The sequence below is a fragment of the Corythoichthys intestinalis genome, chromosome 14, assembly GCF_030265065.1.
Source record: "Corythoichthys intestinalis isolate RoL2023-P3 chromosome 14, ASM3026506v1, whole genome shotgun sequence".
Lineage (NCBI taxonomy): Eukaryota > Metazoa > Chordata > Actinopteri > Syngnathiformes > Syngnathidae > Corythoichthys > Corythoichthys intestinalis.
Window position 1 is genome coordinate 1,669,178 of NC_080408.1, and position 16,118 is coordinate 1,685,295.

Genomic DNA, 16,118 nt, shown 5'->3' on the forward strand with positions numbered 1-16,118 from the left:
ATAATAAATAGTCTCGGATTTGATGGAGGTGTAAGAGCGTAAAGATCCGCTAGAGGGCAGGAATTCTCTTTAAATCCTACACACTGGTACTGTAATTGATGGTCGCTTGCATGTAATGCAAAAACTGCAATCTATAATAGTTTTTTTTTTTTTCCAATAACGTGTTTTCCCAGCCAACTGTTTGATACACACAAGAATTCCCGGGGGGTGGGGGGTGTTATGGGGGGGTACTAAACTGTGAAACGCTACATGTCCTACAGTTTCTTTGCCTGGCACAGCCAGACTATTCTCCCTGTGTTTCTTTCAAACACTGTGAGAAACTTTTAAACAAATGACGTCACAATGAAAAATTTGGCGTCTGTAAAAAAGTCACGAATATCTACCTCATAACTATCGCATAATTGTATTTTTTTTGTTTTGTTACTGTCGCATTTTCCCCGATATGTCAGACGATAAATAATTGATCCAAACAAAGAAAAATTGAGAAATAATGTTTGAAAGGGTAACTATATGAAAATGAAAATCTCAAACACTCCTTGTTGTCTGCAATTTCTGCATCCCGACCCTTGTTTTATCACCATGTTTCACTCATAAAATCCCCCCAAAAATCTGACTGTGGCCATTCACAGCTGTGTCAGTGATACAGGCTACTTGGAGTTTTTGGATTGAAACAAGGTAAGTACGCGATAATATCTTGTTAAAATCGTGGCGTCTTTAATTCTGCTCTCGCGTGCTCTCGCCTCCAGTTAGGGTTTTCCTGTTTAATTTTAAATGCCCTCCTGTTCAAAAATTTTCTTCCCCCAGGAAATTGAGATTTTATGCTTTCCAATGATGTATCACACTTGCATATCGGACAGTTTTGAAATGTGGCCAAATTGGGGGTCTCAGAGAGGAACTCTGTGTGTGTATATATATATATATATATTCATATATATATATATATATATATATATATATATATATATATATATATATATATATATATATATATATATATATATATATATATATATTAGGGCTGTCAAAATTATCGTGTTAACGAGCGGTAATTAATTTTTTAAATTAATCCCGTTAAAATGTTTGACGCAATAAACGCACAAATGCCCTTATGTACTGTATGTTGAATGTATATATCCAGCTTGTGTCTTATCTTTCCATTCCAACAATAATTTACAGAAAAATATGGCATATTTTATAGATGGTTTGAATTGCGATTAATTACAATTAATTTTTAAGCTGTAATTAACTCGATAAAAAATTTAAATTGTTTGACAGCCCTAATGTATGTATGTATGTATGTATATATATATATATATGCATATATATATATATGTATATATATATGTATATATGTATATATATATATATATGTATATATATATATGTATATCGTAATTAATCACAATTCAAACCATCTATAAAATATGCCATATTTTTCAGTAAATTATTGTTGGAATGGAAAGATAAGACACAAGACTGGTATAAGCATTCAACATATGGTACATAAGTACTGTATTTGTTTATTATAACAATAAATCAACAAGATGGCATTAACATTCTGTTAAAGCGATCCATGAATAGAAAGACTTGTACTTCTTAAAAGATAAATGTTAGTAGAAGTTATAGAAATTTTATATTTAAACCCCTCAAAGTTTTCGTATTATTAACATTTGTAAAAATTTCAATCAAAAAATAAACTAGTAGCTCGCCGTTGTTGGTGTTAATAATTACACCATGCTCACTCATTGTGCTGAACACATAAAATCATTCGGGCCCAAGTGCCAGCAGAGGGCACCAAACACCAAAAAACAAGTAACAAGCGGACATTACACTGCTTTCATTTTAATCTGTTTGAGCTGGTTTAAGTGCATTAATTGCGTCAAATATTTTAACGATGTTACGCGATAATTTTGACAGCCGTTATATATATGTATTAGGGCTGTCAAATGATTAAAATTTTTAATCGAGTCAATTACAGCTTAAAAATTAATTAATCACAATTAATCGCAATTCAAACCATCTATATATTATGCCATATTTTTCTGTAAATTATTGTTGGAATGGAAAGATAAAACACAAGATGGATACATATATTCAACATGCGGTACATAAGGACTGTATTTGTTTATTATAACAATAAATCAACAAGATGGCATTAACATTATTAACATTCTGTTAAAGCGATCCATGGATAGAAAGACTTGTAGTTCTTAAAAGAAAAATGTTAGTACAAGTTATAGACATTTTATATTAAAACCGCTCATGTTTTCGTTTTCATAAAATTTGTTAAATTTTCAATCAAAAAATAAACTAGTAGCCCGCCATTGTTGATGTCAATAATTACCTTGGTCTTTCCGAAGGAAAGAACAAGGTTATGTTATTCTACAACTTTATTATTATGCAATGGTTTCTCCGCGTTTTTTCGGCGCGCCGCGCAGCCCGAACCATACCACCGATCGGCACCGTTCAAGTATCGACACGACCGAAATTTTTGCGCGACGATGGGAATTTTTCAAACGACCCCGAAAAATTTTCCGTTCGCCCGTAAACGGCGATTTTCCGATTTTTAAACATTTTTTCAAAACGCTACTTGTCCTACAATTTTTGACCAAATCACATAATTTGGACATCAAAAATTCCGGGACGGTGGGGGCCATAAAGATTATATACAGAATTTGGAAAAAATGTACGGTTCCCCGGATATTTGCCAAAAACTATCCCATTCATTTCTAATGGGAAAAGTTCCCATTCACTTTCAATAGGATTTCCAATGGACTTTACATTGCATTGATGCCATTGACGGCCGTGCATGTCGAATCTATTCATGCCAATGTACTTGGATTCAATTGACTATATGGATGTCGATGCCATTGACGGCCATGGACGTCCAAAATTTTCCCATTCATTTTCAATGGGGAAAAAACTACATTTCCCCAAATCAACAGAAAATGACCAGATATCAATAGGACGTGTCCCCCAAACGTCCCCAACTCTGTTGACGCTTATAGGGGGTGCTGCCATTGACGTCCATGGATGTCCCAAATTTTTCCCATTCATTTTCAATGGGGAAAAAACTAAATTTCCACAAATCAACAGAAAATGACCAGATATTAATAGGACGTATATCCCAAACGTCCCCAACTCCATTGACGCTTATGGGGGGTGCTGCCATTGACGTCCATGGACGTCCAAAATTTTTCCCATTCATTTTCAATAGGAATTTTTTTTTTCTTCCCAAAATCAACAGAAAATGACTACATATCAAAAGGACGTGTACCCCAAATGTCCCCGATTGCATTGCCGCTTATGGAGGGTGATGCCATTGACGTTCATGGACGTCCAAACTTCCCATTCATTTCCAATGGCATTTCTTCATGTTTGTTCATTCTATTGATGCCAATGTACTTGGATTCCATTGACGCTTATGTAAGTTGATACCACTGACGTTCATGGACGTCCAAAATTTTTCCCATTCATTTTCAATGGGAATTTTTTTTTTTCCCCCAAATCAACAGAAAATGACTACATATCAAAAGGACGTGTACCCCAAATGTCCCCGATTGCATTGCCGCTTATGGAGAGTGATGCCATTGACGTCCATGGACGTCCAAACTTCCCATTCATTTCCAATGGCATTTCTTCATGTTTGTTCATTCTATTGATGCCAATGTACTTGGATTCCATTGACGCTTATGTAAGTTGATACCATTGACATCCATGGACGTCCAAAATTTTCCCATTCATTTTCAATAGGAATTTTTTATTTTTTACCAACATCAAAAGAAAATGACTAGATGTCAATAGGATGTGTCCCCTAAACTTCCCCAATTCCATTTACGCTTATGGAGGGTGATGCCATTGACGTCCATGGACGTCCAAACTTCCCATTCATTTCCAATGGCATTTCTTCATGTTTGTTCATTCTATTGATGCCAATGTACTTGGATTCCATTGACGCTTATGTAAGTTGATACCATTGACGTCCATGGACGTCCAAAATTTTTCCCATTCATTTTCAATGGGGATTTTTTTTTTCCCCAAATCAACAGAAAATGACTAGATATCAATAAGACGTGTCCCCCAAATGTCTCAGATTGCATTGCTGCTTATGGAGGGTGATGCCATTGACGTCCACGGACGTCCAAACTTCCCATTAATTTCCAAGGGCATTTCTTCATGTTTGTTCATTCTATTGTTGCCAATGTACTTGGATTCCATTGACGCTTATGTAAGTTGATACCATTTACGTCCATGGACGTCCAAAATTTTTCCCATTCATTTTCAATGGGAATTTTTTTTTTCTTCCCCAAATCAACAGAAAATGACTAGATATCAATAGGACGTGTCCCCCAAATGTCCCCGATTGTATTGCTGCTTATGGAGGGTGATGCCATTGACGTCCACGGACGTCCAAACTTCCCATTCATTACCAATGGCATTTCTTCATATATGTTCATTCTATTGATGCTAATGTACTTGGATTCCATTGACGCTTATGTAAGTTGATACCATTGACGTCCATGGACGTCCAAAAATTTTCCCATTCATTTTCAATGGGAATTTTTTTTCCTCCTCCAAATCAACAGATAATGACTAGATATCAATAGGACGTGTCCCCCAAACTTCCCCAATTACATTGACGCTTATGGAGGGTGCTGCCATTGACGGACATGGACGTCCAATTCTCCCAATCATTTCTAATGGCTTTTACTTAATTTAGTGCCATTGACTGGCATTATGGTCCATTCTATTGATAGACCTGAGTGGGGCTAAGATTTGTATCTCCACAGAGGAAAGACCAAGGTGTAATTTCTCCCGAAATTGCAGTTTCTAGTTACTTACACAATGCTCCTGGTTGCTGAAGCCTATAAAATACGTCGCACCCAAACGCCAGCAGAGGGCAGCAAAACTCCGCAAAACACAACAAGTGGGCCTTTCATTCTACTGTCATTTAAATCTGTCTGAGCTGGGCAAGTGCGTTAATTGCGTCAAATATTTTAACGTGATTAATTTAAAAAATTAATTACCGCCCGTTAACGCGATAATTTTCACTGCCCTAATATATATATGTATATACTATATGTTCATTCATTGTTTTCATTCATTCTTCCGTTTATGCACACTCCCACACATTTTTTGGGGGGAGGGGGGCGCTACTTCGCGGTTTTTCACTTATTGCGGCGGGTTCTGGTCCCCATTAACCGCGAAAAACAAGGGATCACTGTATTTAATTCTAAAAAAATATTTTCACTGAAACTCATTTCCTTTCGAGCGCTTTACTTTGAAGGCATGCCATTTCCTGTGTGTGTTCTTATAGATGAGTTGTCGTTAGCTTGCACCAGCGCCTCACAAAAAAAAAAAAAAAAAAAAAAAAAAAAAAGCCACATCTCTGTTGGTCACTCGCCAGGCAGCCACCAAGCGAGGGACGCGGTCACTCGGACATGGCCGCATGACGATTTATCGTCTCTTCGCTTAACGTGTCAAGTGAGTGGACCCTCTTCTCCTTTCCGAGCTTGATTGAAATGTGTCATTGATGCTCCTGTCAGTGCGGCGCTTTACTCGCCAGCGATGCTAACTGCAGGCTAGCTGCCCGTGTCATCCTGGGAATACTTTTCACAATAAAGCCTCGACGCATTGTCCTTCACATCCAATGATATAAACGTATATTGACATAAAATGCGCCTTTTGGGGCTTTGTATTCGAACGTAAAGGCATTCGTGTAACTTAAAACAAACGACTCGTAGATGTACGGTCGTGGCTCGAATAGATGCTCATAGAGATGCTCGCCTCGTGTTGGGAGGATTCGAATAAAATGACGCTTATTTTTACAAAAGCCGAATTCATCACTCTACAAATAGTCATAAATCCGTTTGGCAAAAGTGGAGAAATGTCACACCTTGTGCGTGTCACAAGGAGAAACGTCAAGATACGACGGATTCCTCTTCGAATGATTCCATTTAACTAGCATGAATGTTTTAAATGAATTAAATATGAATCCCATCAGCCATGTACGTTTTGGATGAGTAATTCAAGTGATTTGTTTTTTGTTTTGTAAATCGCTCTTTTAGTTTGAAGCATCCACTTCCGTCTTTCGCGTCTTAAATCCACTGTTTCATGGATGTGTTTTGAAAAAAGCACTGCGGATTTTGCTTCAGTCAAACAAAATCCGCAGTTTCGCCCTCTTCTAAATCGAGCTCATTTTCAATCTAGATGGGATATTTTTTTTTCTCTCCCAACAATAATGTGCTGAGATGTAAATAAAGGATGCTCAGGGAAGGTACATGCCCTTGGGGGAGGTCGAGGAGGAACACAAAAGGGGGGATGAGTGGGACACTGTATGAGCAGGCAATGTGGGAAGCAAGCAACCAAAGGCGTTGACTAATTTGCTTTAAAAAAAAAAAAAAATCCGGTATATGCAGGTTTCTATTAGGGATGTAACAATATATCTAAACGGAGACTTTGTACTCCCAATCTTCCCCTAGAATAGTGTCTATGTGAATTTAGTGGCTGCCATTGACGGCCATAGACTAGGGTGACCATATTTTGATTTCCAAAAAAGAGGACACTCAGCCCGGCCTCAAGATACTTGAATTTTACTTGAAGTTCACTCAAAGATGCCTATGTCACTTTAATATATTTAAAGTGTGCCTGCCCCCTCACTCTGGATGGAAAAATGCAGTTTGAAAAAAAAAAAAAAATAATAATGACTTTAAAAAAAAAAAAAAAAGTGTGTATATATATATATATATATATGTTGCAGACCCATTGAAATGTAGTCCAGTCAATACACATACACACAGTAGGCTATGTGCCAACTAAACATTTTTAAAAATTACTATCACAGCAATTGTCCTTGACAAATTGTTATTCCCATTCAATTGATATTCTCATTCAATGTTCTAGATTGCACACAAACAAAAACCGAAATAAACTGACAAACTATTCAACCAGCATGTTTCCAAACGTAGCAGTTAAAACTACGTTTTCCATAATGCCTAGCGCGGTTTAGCTTACTGATAGCTAGCTGAGGCAAAAATCAAACTTTGCTATAAAAGTTTACAATCATCGGCAGCGCAACGATATTTTACAGTAAAAGCTCCGACAGAAGTCAACAGTTGCCATTATATACATATTTATCGTAAAAAACTTAACAACTGCGCAGGCGTTGTGGCCAAATTGTCAACCCAGTAGATGGTGGTAATGCCTCATGATAGGGGTAAACTGCCAACAAAAACAAAAAGAACTACTCCTTCCCTCCCTTCTAGTAGGAGCCATGTCAACTGCTACCACGCAGCGGCCGGAGGGATTCTCTTCAAATTGGTCCCGTGAAAAATCATAAAAACCGGACATTTTTATGAATTTATAAAACCCGCCCGGACCACGAGGATACTACGTGAAAGTATGACTTGTCCGGGCAAAAGAGGACGTTTGGTCACCCTACCATAGATGTCCAATTCAGTTTGACTATGAGGGGGTGAATGCACATTCCAAACTAGAGCATTCGCAGCCAGTTTTTGGGGCATTTACAGGTCACCTCCTGATTGTTTTAGGTCATTTACAGGTCATTTCCTGTTCAGATTTGATTTCAATTAGAGCTGCAACGAATACTCGAGCAACTCGAGTAACACGAGTTTAAAAACTGATCCGAGTAATTTTATTCACCTCGAGGAATCGTTTCATTTTGCCAGCTCTAAGCATCACGTTTTGCCCGGGCTACTCATAATGCGGGACAACGCGCGTAGAGGAAGAAGCAATAAATAAATAAAAAAACTTACCGCAGCCGACAGCCGCTACAAAATACGCCGACGTTGCTAAAAACTACGCCCGCTTGTTGCTACGGTGGTAGCAGCCTAGCAGGTAGCGTGTGACGCGTGTTACCCTACTTATAGCTTGACACAAGTGAAAATTCAATTGAAACACGTAGGAAAAACACCTAACTTTTAAGTCATGTGTGTTATCAAGCGTAATGACATTTTTAGGTAAGAAAAAAAAAAAAAATATATATATATATATATATATATATATATATATATTAGGGCTGTCAAACGATTATAAATTTTAATCAAGTTAATTACAGCTTAAAAATTTATTAATCGTAATTAATCGCAATTAATCGCAATTCAAACCATCTCTAAAATATGCCATATTTTTATGTAAATTATTGTTGGAATGGAAAGATAAGACACATGACTGATATATACAGTGGGGAGAACAAGTATTTGATACACTGCCAATGGGTTTTCCCATTGACAGTGTATCAAATACTTGTTCTCCCCACTGTACATACAACATACTGTACATACAGTAAGTACTGTATTTGTTTATTGTAACAATAAATCCACAAATGGCATTATTAACATTCTTTCTGTTAAAGTGATCCATGGATAGAAAGACTTGTAGTTTCTTAAATGATAAATGTTATAGTTACAAGTTATAGTAATTTTATATTAAAACCCCTCTTCATGCTTTCGTTTGAATAAAATTTGTAAAATTTTCAATCAAAAGTAGAGTTAATATAATAATAAGAAGAACAAAAATAATAGTAAAAATAGAGTGAAAAGTTTTACGTGTATTTTGCATAGCTAAATTGATATGGAATGCCAGTTTATTTAGCATTGTTGTTTAACTGTGTGTCAGAATAGGGCCTCATTACTATAAACTGAAGTGCTTTTCTTTTTGAGAACATTATTTTTTTTTTTAGAGATAGGAATATTATTTTTGTTGTGCTTTCACTAAACGATACTTATGTTTGTTGTGAAGGAGAAGCTTATGCCAATAAACGGCGCGGTCCAAAGAACGCCTGTGTCCACTCGCCTTTACTGTATAACATATACAGTGGGGAGAACAAGTATTTGATACACTGCCAAGGCAGTGTATCAAATACTTGTTCTCCCCACTGTATCTGTACATATCTTACCCAAAATAAAACAAGAGACATGTAATTGCCACTAAAAGAAAGAAAACTTACCGAAATATGAGTGGAGCTATTTGTGAATACAGCATAAACGTCTCACAACTTCTAATTCTCCCACGTTTAGAAGACATAACATGAGTATGGAACGGCGCTGCCCCCAAGCGGCTGGTGGCATTCTCTTCACTCTTAATGTCCATAAACGGCCTCATTGTAATGTTTGAGGCAATATGCGAGCGGGTGCGTTAATTGCGTCAAATATTTAAACGTGATTAATTTTTAAAAATTAATTAATTTTGACAGCCCTAACATATATATATATATATATATATATTTTTTTTTTAAGATCTAAAAGTTTTTGGAGTGAAAGCAGTGAATTAGTCTTTTTTTAGTCACATTTGAGATGAAAATGTTGGCTGTTTTCAACAATGTACATCAAAAATAAAGACATTGATTGACTGAAAATGGTTCAATATTACATGAAATGTCTTGTTTTCTCATCTATATGTATAATTGCTCTTTACCTAAAAAAAAAAAGAAGTTTTTATCCGATTACTCGATTAATCGATAGAATTTTCAGTCGATTACTCGATTACTAAAATATTCGATAGCTGCAGTCCTAGTTTTGAGACTTGATTACAAACTTAAAAAAATAAAAGTTCTTCCTTAACTTCTTTCTTTCCTCTTTTAGAAAAAGGTTTGGCGCTATCTAATGTAAGTACTGACAATCATTTGGGGTGAGAAATTTGAAGTCTGCAGTGCAACAAAATCTGATTAGTATACAAAATATGGACGTATGGGTTGGATTGCATGTATGGGTTTTACAGTACACCGTGACGAAATGGTGGGCCAAAAATATGGGCCCCTTTGCATTATTTTGCTTAGGGCCCTCAAATGGCCTGGGTCGGCCCTGACCTGAAGGTAGTTTGTTAATGTGTCCAATTATAAATGTAAAAGGTCAATTGATAAAATGAACTTACCGATGCAGTCTTTGAGTCAGGGAACATTTCTTTTGCTAATTCTGAGAAGTGATCGGCAATAGTTGCGGGCAAATTGTGTTCGGCAACAAATTGGCAGAATAAAATCTTTTCATTCTGCAGACTGCATCTTTATGACCAGTGTTGTTAATCTTACTTGTAAAAAGTAATTCATTAGTTACAAATTCTCCAAAAAAGTAATTGAGTTTGTAACTCAGTTACCTGAATGTAAGAGTAATTAGTTACTTGGCAAAGTAACGGGTGTTGGTCGCTAGGAAGGTTCACTACAACAGAGGCTTTCTGAGAAGTTTACTGCTTTAAGATGGTTGCTGTTTACCAACGAAACTCGGGTGGGGTCGGGCCCAAAATGTTAATCGGGTTCGGGCACAAGATCTAACCTCTAAGAAATAGGACATAACATAACAATGGCTGAAGCGGAGAAAGAGGGAGCGAGAAAGCTTACTGATGCACCTAAGACATTGAAAGCAGACATCTGGAGACATTTTGGCTTCTACGAGGTTGGTGGGAAACTTGACCAGAGTTATGTGGTGTGTAAAAAATAAAACATGAGAATAATGATACAAATGGGGAAACCAAATCCGTTGCATCACCGGAATTGCGCAGGGAAGATTTTTGAACATACTTATTTAAAATGCGCTGAATCGATTCGGCTTGTTGCCCGCATTGAATCGAATCGTCCATGCCCCGCATCGGGATGCATCGCCACATCGATTATTGTTGACACCACTATTATACACACACCTCCACACACAGAAAGTTGCCAAAGAGAAAAAAACCTCTCAAAGAATAAATAAATAAACGCCTCCCTGTCCAAATGGATTGGACGTCTTTTGCTGTCAATGGCAGCCAAGGAGTTAAAACTTAAAACTTGAAATAAATGACCTTTTTTAACCCTACTCCGATCCATTGAAAATGACATGATGGGGTCCTGATTTCCGATCGGGGACATCCCTACTAGATGGGCCGATATATTTCTTGGCGATCGACCTGTTCCCCCAAAATGTATGAAATTGGCTGACATGACTAGGATGTTTTTTCCTGCGTCTAAGGAAAATGTCTTTCTTTTTCCAAGCTGCAGACGCCATGGCCCCGTGAGGCGCCTGCCCTCCCGCAGCGTGGTCAGCCGGACCGCACCGCACCGGAGCGGGCGGCGGGTCGCCATGGAGGCCGACTCGTCCCTTCGCAAGGAGGACGGCGGTTCCAGCGAGGCGGAGGATCCAGGTACGAGCCGCGGGAGCGCGGAGGAGCCCCGAGAGGAAGACGCCTCACTGTCTGCTTGGGTCACGGCAGAGGAGAGCACCCGCTTCATCGGTCTGGGCCGGGCCCCCGTCCCCGCGCCGGCGCCCCCGCCTCAGGCGACTCCCGCGTCGTCCGCCGGCCGCCGTGAACCCTTGGCGGCGGCCGCCCGGCGCTGCCTGGCGCCGGTCCTGCGGGACTCTCGCTGCTTCCTCTTCTGCATGTGCTACCTGACCTTCATCCAGTCGCTGATGGTGTCGGGCTACCTGAGCAGCGTGATCACCACCATCGAGAAGCGCTATAGCCTGCGCAGCTCCGAGTCGGGACTCCTGGTCAGCTGCTTCGACATCGGCAGCCTCCTGGTGGTGGTCTTCATCAGCTACTTTGGGGGGCGGGGCCAGAGGCCGCGCTGGCTGGCGCTGGGCGGCGTCTTGATCGCGCTGGGCGCCGCCCTTTTCTCCTTGCCGCACTTCATCTCGCCCGCCTACCAGATCCAAGAGCTGAACTCGTCGGCGGCCAACGAGGGTTTGTGCCTGAGCACCGACGCCGGCCGGCGGGAGCGCACCGACGTGGCGTCCTGTCCGCGGGACCGGGAGGGACACGAGCACAACCTCTACGTGGCGCTCTTTATCCTGGCGCAGATCCTGGTGGGCATGGGATCCACGCCCATCTACACGCTGGGGCCCACCTACCTGGACGACAATGTCAAGAAGGAAAACGCTTCGCTGTACCTGGGTGAGCGTCTTCTCGCTAACCGCGTAATAGATTTATAAGCGCCGTGGGCTGCCGGGTAGGGATGGTAGCTTTTGCTTTCCATGCGAAGCTACCATTAAATATGAATATTTTGTCCTTATTTATATTTTCTTACATGGATTTTACTGTCTCACAGACACCATTTTCTGACTCCGTTGCGATAAACGTATTTTGAAAAAAAAAAAAAAATCATTTTTAATGCTAAGTTACTGTACTGGGTTAGTGGTGGTCCACCATCTGGCATCTTAAGAGAGTAGAGCAGTGCACCATTAACACTGTTTAAAGTGGAGATGGGGTACAGCTAGGGATGGGAATTGATAAGATTTTTACGATTCCGATTCCATTATCGATATTGCTTAACGATTCGATTCTTTATCGATTACCTTGCTGATTCTAATTTGGACTAATGGACTGTATGAGGTTCTGGGTTCAATATGTTTATGGTTCATTCACCTCCGAGTGTCGTTTAGAAAACAAGGAGCGGATAGTGGAGTTGGTCTTTGGCACTTTTTAATCCCAACTTGGGAACAGGCACAACTACAGTATATACAGGCAATGGCACTTGATATGACAATCACTCAATGAGCACGTGAGTGCATGTGTGGAATGATGTTGATGTATTTGTACGTGTGTGGAAGAAGACTGGAATGTGTGGTTCTGAAAGGAAAGAAAATGACATCAAATTAGTGCTGATGCAATAAACAATGCAAATTGACTGTAAAGCAGTCAATAACACACATACATGACTCGTAATATTATGACACAAAGGTGGGGGGGGGCGCGAGCGTGCGCACACATCTAGGAAGCACGCTGCATGCAAGTGCGGTCATCGTGGCTAGTAAAGAGGCGAAAACTACACCCTTTACACTCATATGGATGTACAACATCATTTTAAGATGCTAAACTAACACATTCCCTCTTAACACAAATGTGCAACGCGAATGTAATGTAAACCACGCTCTCCTCGACGTAGCGAGAAGGAGCGGGAGCAACCAGCGGACGTAACATTAAAAACACGAAACGGTCGCGCTGATAATGGCTCTAACTTATCATAAGAACTTAATGGCATGAAGATGAAATACTTACATTTGTTCATGGATGCACAGATAAATACTTCCTCTAACAGGTGGCAGTCCTTTGCTCGAAATGCGCACCTTACGCCTATTCTTGGTCCCAGAATATCAGCGTGCATGACGTAGGACAATAATGGGAACTAACTGGTTGCTATGGGAACGAACGCATACCCATGGAATCTTTCTAACAGGAGTATTAAAATTGCTAATATATAATTGCTAATTGCTGTCATGGCTGACACGACTGTACAACATCGTGTGGACATCAGAGACAGTGCTTCTGGATTGGCAGACCGGGGTGGTGGTCACCAGAGGGTGTGTTCCAATTATTGAAGGATCACACTCCTCAGCCTCCCTTGTAAAGTCTATTCTGGGGAGCTGGAGAGGAGGGTCCGTCAGGGTCCAATCTCGGATTCAGGAGGAGCAGTATGGTTTTTGTCCAGGCTGTGGAACAGTGTACCAGCTCTACACCCTCTGCAGCAGTGGTGTCAAACCAATTCCAAAAAGGGCCGCAGTGGGTCCTGGTCTCTGTTCCAACAGATCCAGCACAGACAGTTCAACCAATGAGGTTTATGCTAAAATAAGAAGCACCTGACTTCAATCAACTGATTACACTTGTAAGACACCAGATTGGTGAAAAGGTATTCATCTTGTTTGGTTGGAATGAAATCCAGTACCCACTGCGGCCCTTTGAGGACCAGTTTGACACCTGTGCTCTGCAGGGTCTTGGAGGGTGCATGGGAGTTTGCCCGACCGGTCTAAATGTGTTTTGTGGATTTGGATGAGGCGTTCGACTGTGTCCTTCGGGGGGGTGCTTCGGGAGTTCCGAACCCCTGGTAAGGGCTGTCAGTCCCTGTACAACCGGGAATTTGGTCCGCATTGCCGAAAGTAAGTTGAATCCGTTCCCAGTGAGGGTTGGACTCCACCAAGGTTGCCCTTTGTCACCGATTCTGTTCATAACCTTTATTGACATAATTTCTAGGTGCAACCGAAGCGTTGAAGGCGTCCGGTTCGGTGGCCTCAGCATTGCATCTCTGCTTTTTGCAGATGATGTGGTGCTGTTGGCTTCATCAAGCCGTGATCTCCAACTCTCAATGGAGCGGTTTGCAGCAGTGTGTGAAGTGGTCAGGAAGAAGATCAGAACCTCCAAATACAAGACCATTGTCCTCAGTCAGAAAAGGGTGGCGTGCCCTCTCCGGGTCGGGGATAAGATCCTGCCCCAAGTGGAGGAGTTCAAGTGTCTTAAGGGTCTTGTTCACGAGTAAGGGTAGGAGAGAGTGGGAAATTGACCGGCGGATCGGTGCAGCGTGGTGATGCGGACTCTGCACCGGTCCGTCGTGGTGACGAAGGAGCTGCACCGAAAGGCCAAGCTCCCGATTTACCAGTTGATCTACGTTCCTACCCTCACCTATGGCCACGAGCTATGGGTGGTGACCGAAAGAACAAGAACCCGGATACAAGCGGCTGAAATGGGTTGTTGTCTGGGCTCCCTCTTTGAGATAGAGGGACAAGCTCAATCATCAAGGAGGGCTGAGCTGCTACTGTATTCCTCCGTGTTTAGAGCAGCCAGCTGAGGTGGCATGGGCATCTGGTTTGGATGCCTCCTGGACGTCTCCATGGAGAGGAAATTTTTTCCTTATCGTCATCGTTGACCAAAACAACAATATTGTATACTCTACTTGGATGTAAAGTACCGGTTTGGTCAGAGACGGCTTTAACTCAATCGCTGCCATTTGGTGAATTAAATGACTGCACCATAAAGGGTTACCGTATTGGCCCGAATATAAGACTGTGTTTTTTGCATTGAAATAAGACTGAAAAACTGGGGGTCGTCTAGAAGTTATACCCATTCAAGATGCTAGATGGCACCAGATATCATTGAAGCGATGTTGTGTCATGACAGATCTCAGCTACTCTCAAGTTTAACCAGTTTGCATTATTTCATTGCAATGTTTTTCCTTATTCAGATTTGTTTCAAGACTACAGTTCCAGTTAGACTTCACTTTGATGGTTAATGCAGTTATTGCAATTTTGTTGTTTTATCGCAATAGATTGGTTTATTTTAGGGCGGTCAAACAATTAAAATTTTTAATCGAGTTAATTACAGCTTAAAAATTCATCTTAATTAATGGCAATTCAAACCATCTATAAAATATACCATATTTTTCTGTAAATTATTGTTGGGATGCAAAGATAAGACACAAGACGGATATATACATTCAACATACGGTACATAAGTACTGTATTTGTTTATTATAACAATAAATCAACAAGATGGCATCAACATTATTAACATTCTCTTAAAGCGATCCATGGATAGAAAGACTTGTAGTTCTTAAAAGATAAATGTTAGTACAAGTTATACAAATTTTATTAAAAAGCCTCTTAATGTTTTCCTTTTAATAAAATTTGTAAAATTTTCAATCAAAAAATAAACTAGTAGCCCGCCATTGTTGATGTCAATAATTACACAATGCTCATGGGTGCTGACCCCCATAAAATCAGTCGCACCTAAAGGCTAGCAGAGGGCGACAAAACTCCCAAAAACACAAATAACAAGTGGACATTGCACTGTGCTGTCATTTTAATCTGTTTGAGCGGGGCATGTGCGTTAATTGCGTCAAATATTTTAACGTGATTAATTACAAAATTAATTACCGCCTGTTAACGCGATAATTTTGACAGCCCTAGTTTATTTACATTTCAAAAACCAGAAGCCATTCATTTACGAATGTGATTGCACTTTAGTTTACAGATTTAAATGTTCAGATATTAAGATTTGAATGAGGCAAAATAACATGCTTTTTCTCTCAAATATATTGTTATAATCATTTGTTTCGGATGTACTGTAATTATTTTCTGTATAAAAATTAATTTGGTGTTCAAAATGTCTTTTTTCACACTTGAGTCTTGAAAAAGAGGGGGTCGTCTTATATTCGGGCCAATATGCTAATACCAGCATTAGTGCTTTTGCAGCCATCTTATGACATTTCGGTGAGGAATAATTTAGGTCCCAAAAATTGTCGCAGACCAATGAATTTTTGGACAGACGTCCAATCCGTCTTGCCAACAGTTTTGACGTCGGTCACTGTCAATGGCACGGAAATGTGAGTGAGGGTGAGGTCAAGTGAATGAATGTGACACACA

General features: G+C 40.1%; 1 protein-coding gene across 2 annotated transcripts in view; it reads left to right on the forward strand.

The window, feature by feature from the left end:
* The first annotated feature begins 5,350 nt into the window (after positions 1–5,350).
* Positions 5,351–16,118, forward strand: part of LOC130930013 (solute carrier organic anion transporter family member 5A1-like) — a 34,934-nt gene continuing 24,166 nt past the window's right edge. Inside the window, exons 1-2 of one of the 2 annotated variants that reach the window (XM_057857674.1) lie at positions 5,351–5,484; positions 10,982–11,880. In XM_057857674.1, coding sequence (XP_057713657.1) covers positions 11,070–11,880 — 811 coding nt within the window. In that variant the 5' untranslated portion in view covers positions 5,351–5,484; positions 10,982–11,069. The remainder of the gene's footprint in view (positions 5,485–10,981; positions 11,881–16,118) is intronic. The other variant, XM_057857673.1, reaches the window with a different exon arrangement.